The sequence below is a fragment of the Helianthus annuus genome, chromosome 15 (assembly GCF_002127325.2).
Source record: "Helianthus annuus cultivar XRQ/B chromosome 15, HanXRQr2.0-SUNRISE, whole genome shotgun sequence".
NCBI classification, from domain to species: domain Eukaryota; kingdom Viridiplantae; phylum Streptophyta; class Magnoliopsida; order Asterales; family Asteraceae; genus Helianthus; species Helianthus annuus.
Genome location: NC_035447.2, coordinates 1,713,469 through 1,724,367, shown reverse-complemented (window position 1 = coordinate 1,724,367; position 10,899 = coordinate 1,713,469). Strand labels below are relative to the sequence as shown.

The window sequence follows — 10,899 nt, the reverse complement described above, 5'->3', positions numbered from 1 at the left end:
TTTTTGCATGTTAGTCCAATATATTAGAGTGAGTTGTTACCAAAAGTCACAACAATAGTACATTTGCATGCTCTATAGTTACTTCCTAATTAACTAGAATTTGACTCTTTTCGGACGTTGTCGTCGCTATACGGTTTGTAGCCAAAGGTTAGTACGTATAGGTTCTCAATGTCGTCACTATGGATGTCGTTTTCTGACGAAATGTTGTCACTAAAAGATTGTCGTCAAATATATGTGCTAAAAAAATTAATATTTGATTATTTTCCCCATGGCATCACCCACGAACCCGTTTAGACGTGTTCAGATTGAACCGGGTGGGTTCGAGAGTTGACAAGCTTAACCCATTTCTCTGTTTATTTTAATTTATATGAGATATATTTTAGGTAAATGAGTCATGTTCGGTTCAAATTAAATTTTTTGGGTATCCATACATACATACAAACCTATATACATACATATGCATACATACAACCACAATACGTATACATTAATACCACATTATCCTACACATACATGAAATAAAATATAAAATACAAAATCAATAAAGAATTCAAGTTTACCTTCATGTACACCACCAATAATGATGAAACTTCAAACCTAAAATGAATAGACAAAACTAAGTTAATAGGGTGAAGATATATGTAAAACTTAAACATAACATAACCAAATTTCACTTCGAATTCGTCGAGGTGGCAGTGGCCGAAGGTAGAGGTAGTGGGCTAAGGCGGAGGTGGTGGTTGTAACAACCCGTCCACGATAGAGTTGACGTGTTACTATAACAATAATCGGAATTCAATACATCATCCCATTAATAACAAAAACTTTAAATTATTACAAAAATTACAAAATAAAAAAAAATACAATAATCTCTTTTTTGAAAATCTTTGTGTCTTAAATCTCTTAAGTCCATTCTCCGAGTCTTCTCGAAAAAACCTGTAACCTAACGTACATAAAAAACATATGCTTACTCAGTGGGACAACAACTATACAATACACACACATATATGTATATATATATAAAGAGAGAGAGAGAGAGAGTAAAATACAATAGCGTTTATCGTGAGTTGCGTATGTGAGCAGGAGATCATGACGCGTGGCATTCTCTTTTTCCGCACCCAAGGGCAAGTTAGACAATTCGCTTCAACACCAAATTACAAGTTCGTTACACCACGATCTCGTTATTAATGCTTGTACATATTTTGTGTATACTTCAAAAAATTTGAGTGCAATGAACACTCTACGACAGTTTTACAATGCTTGTATTTATTTGAAATGTCTAATTTGTAAAAAAAAAAAAAGAATAGATGAATTTTCTTATTTGACTTGTTCAAGATAAAAAAAGATATCTTTAGAGGAGGTAGCCGACGTTGACCTACTGGTTGATCAAACATCCTTTGTAGATTCATCGACCCGTCAGTAGAATACCCTTCATTGATGTGTCACTTCTTGTTTCATCGCTTTGATCGTTGATAATACGAGTTGCTCGATCATATCTTCGTCAATAATTTGTCGTTGATGCTTCGGTTAATAATCCCATGGTAATTCCTTCGGTGACCAATTTGTCCACGTCCCTATTCACCCCCGACCTTCTTCAGCGACAAATTCAACATTCATCGAGGGACCATTAACGAATCTGTACGTAGCTAAAGGCCTTTTACATCTTAGTATTATTATGTGTAAATAATCATGAGTCATCTATATCGTGTTGCATAAATTGTATTGATGCGTTATAGGTTCTTGTGTTAATCGATAAAATTTCGCAAAAGACACCAATTAACATTGATCCGGACAACCACTCTCAAGTAAAAATGTTTATTGTTGGTCATATATAGTTTACGTTTATTCTTATCAAATCCTTTGTTCTAACTTACACACGCTTAAAGCCATGCACAACCCGTTTATTAGAAATTTAGAATAGATCACAAGGGTTGGCATGTCAAAATGGGCGACTAGTTGTGTACAATTTGTTATCAGGTTGTGAATGAGCTAAAGAAGTCCTCAACTAACTAGAGGTTTCAAATGAGTTAAACGGTTAGATTTCTACTTCGCAAGTCATAGTGACTTTGATTCTGAGATCTACATTGCATTATTGACACTAGATGTTGATGCTATGAGTCTTTCTCATCAAAATTTGTTTGGTATGATACTTCAAATGTGTTTTAACCAAAAAAAACTATATACAAATTTAGCAAAGTATCGAGACACTAGCAATGTTCTATATTGCAAGAAATAGTTATAGTGCGTCTAGAACAAATAGGGATGCAAAAACATGAAGACTACGGGAAAACCCGAAACAAGTAATGAGACAGGTATCTGAGCATATATATGAGTTCAATTTTAATTTTTTTGGGGGTTTACGAAAGGTATGAGCTTAGGTAATAGCCGATCGATTAGCCAAACCCATTTACCTGAATATATTAATATATTATATGATTATATAAATATATAATAAATTGTATGTTGAATTTCATGAAAACTTAAAACTATTTTATAGAAGTATAGTTGAGCGTTCAATATTTCATAAACATTTTTTAGAAGAGTTTCATGTAATGAGTAAATTTTAACCAATAAGGTTATAATTTGGTATATCCTTGAACCTGACGGAGTGAGGGATATTGAGTAATGGGCATCTGACAATTATGATACCAAATATGATAATTACGTTTAAGACTTGAATTACCATATTCATCCCATACCATGGGTATTTATATTTCTAAGGCCCTAGGGTATAATTTAACACTACTTAACTCCACCCAGATGTTACATCATCCGTTTTTCCTCATTTCACTTCACTTCAGCTTAAGGAAATGGTCTACTCCCATTAACCCCACCTAACTTGATTTTTTTTTTTTTGTGGTTTTTTGTTTAAAAAGGGAAAGAAAATTAATTCAATTTTTTAACATTCCATTAACATGTTAACAAGGAATCCCTTTAACACCCATTAACACAAGAAGGGAATGATATGCAAGACTAGTTAACATGACATGTCACATTTAACACCTCATGTGTTAAGTTACACCCCAAGGCCTAAGAATAAAATCAACGAATTCTAGTTGTTTTGATGCATTTATCTTAACATTTAACGATTCCAATAATATTTTAAACTTAGCTTTCCTAAAATTATATTTGAAATCAGTTAGATGGGTGAGGTTAAACAATCCGCCTATATAATATCGATTCCAATTATTTTAAACTTAGCTTCCTTAAAATTACATTTGAAGTCAGTTTTTGCAATAAGCCATTTGGTATTATTACACTTGAAATGTTAAGTCGATGCGTTTTAGGGTGGAGTGTTGTGAGTCGATGCATTTTGTATGGTCGTAGGTTCTTTGTAACTCAAGAAATTAGTTTCATAAGAGGCGCACCATTGATCAACATGATAAAATGTTAAAACGATGTGTTTTGTTATTGTTGCATGTTCTTTGTGACTCAAGAAAATTTCACAAGAGACACCAACTATATTGATCCTAACGATAAAATGTTACGTCCGTGCATTTTGTTATAGTTGTAGGTTATTTGTAACACACGAATATTTCATAAGAGGTTGAAACATTGATCCTGACGATAAATGTCAAGTCTATGTATTTTTTAAAGTTGTAGGTTCTTTGTAACTCAAGGAAATTTCATAAGAGGCATCAACAATATTGATACGTCGATACTTTTGTAGGTTCTTTGTAACTCAAGAAAATTTTATAAGGGATTAAGAGGCACCAACATTGATCCGAACGATAAGATATATATATTAAGATTTAAGAGAATGAGGAGAAACCAAATTATAGCATAATACAACAAAAAACCCACTATATATAATCAAAAGACAATAGAACGCAAAGGAACATACAAACGTGTATCCCTTTAATAATAAAATAAGGTTTTCATTTTATTCTAGCATTACTTAGTCAAAGGTTTTTACTCTCCCACTCTCAATTTCCATCTTCATCCGTTCAACATGGGCTCACTTTATCCTACAAAAATCAACACAAAAAGTAGCATCAATAGAAAAAAAAACATCACGTTATTACTTTTAATGATTCAGAACTCTTACTAATTCAGTACTTACTTAATGGTTTAGAATATTTGTTTCGCAAATGTCCAAATGGTTCAGACATTTGATTCTAAATGGTTAATCATTATACTGAGTCTGAATTGTTAAGACTTCTAATCTGAATTCGTCAGACATCTGTCTAAACGGTTAAGCATTATATTGGCTCTTAATAGTTCAGATCTCTTAATGGTTTAGCACTTACTGGTTCAGTCCTCTTACTGATTCAACCGTTAATCATTCAAAAGTTGCAAAACTGCCCCTTAGTTAACTTTCAAGTCTTTTATTGATCCCTTTTTAAAATAAATAAAATATTTAAACCGGATAATATGAATCCTCAAAAAGACAACAGTGAAATTAAAAAAGTTAAGAACAAATCACAAATGTATATCCAAATATTAACAAGTTATTATTGTTATGTGTTTAAGCTTAAAAATGCACAATAGTGTAAAAAAAATTTGACATACTTGTTGCAGTCAGTGTGGGGGCTGATCTTGTAAGGGATGCTTACACCACACTTTTTCGGAAGGGCAACAGCGTTGTCTTCTTTAATACCAGATAAACGTTTATAAGCCTTCTTCATGCAACTACAGGCGGTCTTCTTTTCAGCGGTTGTTTTCGCGGCGGCATTAAGTCCCTTAACACCTTTGCAACATGGAACGGGCACCTTACCACCATGCTTCAAGTAGTTTAGGCATGGTATCAACTTGCTATTCACATCACCACAGGTAAGCGTTGCCGCATGGGGGGCGACGACCACCATGCAAATAATCATGATACATAGAACTTTCATCATCATTGTAAAACAACTAGTGTGGTTTCTTATGTGTTTGTTTTTGATGTGAGGAAATGCTATAGAGGATACCATCTATTTATAGAGTGGCTTATACATGTGCATTTGTATATGAGTGTTAATGGTCATATTCCATAGAGGAGTTCGCATGTTATACGTCGTTGTCTGATTATTTGATGTATCAACAAACGTGTGTAACTTTTGTTACTTTAAAATCGTTAAATAAAGTAGTGTGTCAACTTATAAATATTTATGTTATAAGTAGATTTTGGCATATTTGAGCCCCGAGTCTAGGAGTAGGACCTTCATGCTCCCGAAAATTGTCTTGATAATTTAGTATTTATTGTACATATTTTGTGTATCTATTACAAATTTGATTGAAATGAACACTCTCTTTTGATACGGTTTTTATTTATTTATTTATTTATTTTCTGTACGTGTATTTCTTTGAAATGTCTAATTTACAATAAGAAATTGGTTGTATATTTTATTTTTGATAAGATACAAAAAGATATCACTAAAGTAGCCAATCGACGTTAACCCATTGGTTGAACATCATTCGTCAGTAGAATATCGTTGATATCACAAAAGTGCCGGGTGGGCCACCGCTCAGGGCCCAAACCAATTTAGGGCCCAAAAAAATTTCTATATGTTTTTATAATTTTTTTTACTAAGCTTGTGTTTAAATGTTACAGGGCCTGGGCCTGTTTAAGATCAATTGAAATGGGCCTGTGTTTATGGAACTAGTGTGTGCACAAGAAATGAATAAACCCAATTGAAATTGGCATGCCTTAGTAAAACAGTTTAACAAGCACATGTTAACAAAAAAACATATTTCAAAAAACGCTAGAAGAACCACAATGTTCGCTTAGTAAGTAAGTTCGATACTTCGATCATTTTTACTACACAATTTTTGTTAATTTGTTTTATCTATTTCATAACAATTATCGTTGTGTTGTATTATGGGTTTTTAGTATTTATATATTCGATTGAATGATTAATTAGTTTATATTATATGAAGATTTGCGAATAGAGTCCAAATTTTTTATCTCGCACCGGGCCATTTTTTTTTGTGATTTTCGGAGACGACCCTGGATATTACAACAACTGCTCGACCATATCTCACGTTAGTATTTCGCGGGTGTTGCTTCCACCAGTATTCCCAAGATACGTAATTCATTTGGTGATCAGTTAGAGAATTCTTTATCCACACCCCTTTCAACCACCAGCATTCATCTAAGGATCACCAATGATTTTGTACATATATAGCTAAAGGCCCTTTATTTTGTAGTGTTATTCTCTGTAAATAAACACAAGTCTCTATATCGTGTTACATGATTAAAATGTTGTGTTGAACAACTTTTTTATAGTAGCAGATTCTTGTGTTATTCAAGAAAATTTTGTATGAACCACCAACATTAGTCCCGGCTACAATTATCGGGTAAGCTCTAGCTGAGACTAGCTTATTACTATCCGGATGACATTTTATCAAACTTAAAAGTTAAAATGGATATAACCTTCTAAGATTTTTTATCGTAATAGGTACACACCAACGCTAGTTGGTCCATTGGTCCAAATTTTTATCGATATGTGTACGTATCAAGAGACAAAAGGAACGTAGGAGCTGAGATAAACCAAAATTTTATTATATCGTAATATAACAAAAAAAAAACATTATATGTTATTGAAAGACAATGAAAATCAAATGAACATACAAACTTTTAACCCTTTAAAAATGAAAACAAGGTTTGTTTTCATTTTTATTTTAGCATTACTTAATTATTTGATGGCTTTTAACTCTCCCAACACCAGATTTGCATCTTCATCCGTTCAACATAGGGCTCATTTTATGCTGCAAACCACAGAAAGTAACATCAATAGATTTTAAATAAACAATATGATTTGTTATATTTTTGTTAACACAGTAATGCAATACAAATAAAGTGAATTCTTTATCACTTAGACATGTGTTCTTTTTCCTCATAATGTACATACCAAAAAAGTAAAAGAACGAAATATGTATCTATAAGTTTAAGAAGTTATTATTATGAGGTTCATACTTAAACATTCGACAATAAGATAAAGTGTGTGAATTTATTATACTTGTTGCAGTTAGTGCTCATGCTGATCTTGTAAGGAATGTTTACGCCGCACTTTTTGGGAAGGCCTAAGGCGATGTCGGCTTTGATGCCAGACATAGAGTGATAAGCATTCTTCATGCAACCGCAGGCCGTCTTCTTATCTGCTGTTGATTTTGCAGCCGCATTCAGTCCCTTAACGCCATTGCAACAAGCAGTGGGCACTGAACCACCATTTTGCAAGTAGTTTATGCATGGACTCAACTTGCTAACCACATCACTACAAGACAGAGCCTCCGCATAGGGGGCAACCACCACCATGAAAGCCACCATAATACATAGAGCTTTCATCATCATCCTTGCCATTGTATAACAACTCGTGTTTTTTTTTTGTTATGTGTTTGGTTATGATTTGAGAAAACATTATGGAGGATACTCTATATTTATAGAGACGCCTATGCATGTGTCTAAAGAGGAGTTAGCACGTGAGATAGTTGTCTTGTTTATTTAATGTATTAATAAAAGTATTTAGTTTTTTTAACTTTGAAATCATTTATTAAAGTAACATGCCAAATTATTAATAATTTTGTGGACTCCCATTTCTTATTTGTGCAGTAACAATAAAATTTGCCTAAATAGCCCATCCAACTTGACTAGTGTATGTTTGTGGTTACAAGTTAATTAATTAAGCCAATATTTTACATTTTTTCCGATTTGCAAAATTCATTAGAACAAGGCTACTAGCGAGAAGCTGGAAAACCAAAACAATTACATTATCAAAAAGAGAAGTTATACTATTGGCACCAAAATAAAGATTTCATGGTAGATCTTTATTACGGATACAAAGGAAACTTGTCGCCTTAATGTCATCACAAATCTTGGGGATGAATTAACAAATCAAAGTTTCTAACAAGTGTACATGCTATTATTAAAGAAAGAAAGAGATATGAGCTATAATAAAAAATCATGTTAATTGTTTATATAATATAGATTTTTTATATATCCATAACAATTTAATATTGCAACCTAAATTTGGCACACATAGAACCATGCAACATGTTTATGTAAACAAACCAACGGGTTGACAAGTCAAAACTGGTTGACAAGTTTTTTTTTTCAACCGCAAATTTCTTATAATCCTATCATCTATGGGACTTGAACTCAAGACCTTTCCATTGGTAAACTGGCTGACGAGTTGCATATGGTTTTTAATCAGGTTACAAATTAGTTTAACAAATCATCAATGGATTTACTAACTATGAACAAGTTACAGTAAAATTGATATCGAGTTAAATGAATAATAGATGCACTGAAGGTTTAATATTGTAAATTATATGTTTTCTTATATTGAAAGTTCAAAAGCTCCTTAAGCCAAAGTTTCTACAAATAGCACAAGATGGAAGATCATGGTTACTTGAAACTTGGAGATTGAGCGTATATTTTGTATGATGGTAGTCTTAAAAGGTCTAACGAGCGAGATGTTGGTCTTAATGTTAGATGATTAGTATTTATATTGTTAGGAGTGTACGAATAATGTATTATTGTGATGCAAGTCTTACGAGGTTGGATGTTATGTCTTGGTTTAGATGTTTAATGAGTTTGATACCTAATCTTATATGATCAGATTATACAATCCAAGGATTACATTCATACTAACGTCAATTAGTTTAGGTATAATTGTATAGATACCATCATTCTCATAGTTTAAGGTGGTACTTGGCTACTTGCATAATGTTAGATGATTAGTATTTATAAATTTAGGCTAGATTTTACATCCCTGCCCAATATCTTAAAACACCCTTATTGCGCTAGCAAGATTGATAGAAGAAATAAATTAGTTAACGCATCAAAGTTTATGCGCTATAAAAAATGTTTATTGTTGGTCATATATAGTTTACGTTTATTCTTAACAAATCCTTTGTTCTAACTTATACACGCTTAAAGCCATGCACAACCCATTTATTAGAAATTTAGAATAGATCATAAGGGTTGGCATGTCACTAGGGACGACCAGTTGTGTACAATTTGTAATCAGGTTGTGGAATGAGCTAAAGAAGTCCTCAACTAACTAGAGGTTTCAAATGAGTTAAACGAGTTATCAACAGGTTTGCGGAATATTAACATGTTTTAGTGAAGTTGTATTCGTGTTAAACGGGTTGTAGATAGATCGATTCATATTCACATGCATGTTAAACTTATAAATTATGTTTTCTTTTAGTTTTTAGTTCTTTTATCTAGATTTGTTTTATGTATGTCACGTCACAAAGATGTCACGTTATCATGATATCTGAATCATGTGAACTTAAAGTTTCCGAGCAAGCGCTTGATATAGAAAGTTTAAAAGTCCTTACAAAAAAAGTCTCTCATTTTATCATGTCCTCTACAAAATTAGAGTCAGAGATGATGGTTAGTTGAAAGTTTGTTTTTGTTCTATGTTATGTGTACCGCATATTTCAAAAATGTGTTAGATGTTGGTCAGATGATTTCTTTAACTTCAGATTACCATGTCTAAAACTAAAAGGTTTGATGTTATGTCTGTGTTAGATATTGCTTAGCTTGATATGCATCTTGTATATAAGGTCACATTTTACTGTTTGAGTCAAATGATGTTACAAACTAAAATTAATTAGTTTGGTATAATGAAATAGTTATATCATGGTTGAGGGTGTCAAAAACTGTAAGTTATTTTAAACCGTTGTATTTACTAAGCGGTAACAAAGTATATAAAGAGATGTTAAAGTAAACTTAATAATCTCGAGTGATACATAGAAACTTGGTAATAAAATTTTGTTTTCAATTCATTTCTTTTTTGTAATTGTGTTCGAAGTTTAAAAGTTTGCTCTTCAATTAATGCTTGTATGCCTAACTTGTCAAAATAGAAATATTGAATTTGCTAGAAATTTTTTGTTATAATAAATTTGGACAATAATGCAACTCCTACATCTACACTATTTTCTTACAACAGGACTTTAACACTAGCTTGGAGAGATATTATTTCTTACAACAGGACTTTAACACTAGCTTGGAGAGATATTATTTCTTACAACAGGACTTTAACACTAGCTTGGAGAGATATTATTTCAGAACAACTAATCACACATTGTTTAATCCTAAAAATTTACAAACTAGAACCTTCAACTATTTGAGGATAAACACCACTATGTGCACAACTTGATACCACTAGGATAGAAGCCCTCAAATAGATATTACCAGATATAGGCATTAAATCGAGCTTCAAGAAAGATTTAAATCATCATGATACTTTAAAACTAAAACAGAAACAAAACAATTCCTGTCACGCTTATCTTTAATATTCATTGATTATACATAGTTCTATACACTAATCTGACTCACAGTTTTGCATGTCATACTAACCAAGCATGCATCAGTTAGTTCTCATATGTAGTACAGCATTTTGGTGATTTGGGTTTTATTTTTTTAACGACTAACATACAACCTCGAATCTTATTCATAAGTATATGCGTTTGTCCACCATTAGACATATATTCTCACCCACATAGGATGAAAACGTTTCCTACACACCTTGATATTGGTAGACCACAAGACTTTTAATTGTTGCTTTGGGTTTTAAAAAAAAATTTATTTGGTAGTATCAAAGTATAATATAGAAACTTTTCCTTCTATAAACGAGGTTAAGTCTCTTATATATAAATCTATGTAAAATGAGGTGTGTGTAGTTATAAGAAAACGAGACATTATAACCTAGTGGTATCTTAGGCGGTGAGATAAATCTTAGGGACAATTAGGTTCTGGGTTCGATTCCCACAAAGGGGTTTTTCTCATATTTATTGGTATGTAAAATGAGGTGTGTGTAGTTATAAAAAAAGTATTACATTTTTTTCGTACGTGCAAACAAATGGCGGCCCTATTTTTTTGTGTAAGATCATTTTTAGTGTGTGTATGCCTAACAACCCGATGTTAGAATTTTTGGGTGTTCATATTGGGTCGTTTCACATAATAAAATA

The 10,899-nt window shown here is 32.3% G+C and overlaps 2 protein-coding genes across 2 annotated transcripts; both read right to left on the bottom strand.

Moving 5' to 3' along the window:
* Positions 1–3,766: 3,766 nt before the first annotated feature.
* LOC110909860 (non-specific lipid-transfer protein 1) lies at positions 3,767–4,900 on the bottom strand. The gene is made up of 2 exons (XM_022154602.2): positions 4,510–4,900; positions 3,767–3,965 (listed from the first exon to the last, which is right to left on the bottom strand). Exons 1-2 carry the CDS (start codon positions 4,839–4,841, stop codon positions 3,956–3,958), a joined length of 342 nt encoding a protein of 113 aa, XP_022010294.1. The 5' UTR covers positions 4,842–4,900; the 3' UTR covers positions 3,767–3,955.
* A 1,560-nt stretch (positions 4,901–6,460) lies between these two features.
* LOC110909863 (non-specific lipid-transfer protein Lac s 1) lies at positions 6,461–7,311 on the bottom strand. The gene is made up of 2 exons (XM_022154604.2): positions 6,939–7,311; positions 6,461–6,687 (listed from the first exon to the last, which is right to left on the bottom strand). The coding sequence occupies exons 1-2, from the start codon at positions 7,277–7,279 to the stop codon at positions 6,678–6,680; spliced, it is 351 nt and encodes a 116-aa protein (XP_022010296.1). The 5' UTR covers positions 7,280–7,311; the 3' UTR covers positions 6,461–6,677.
* Positions 7,312–10,899: the final 3,588 nt, after the last annotated feature.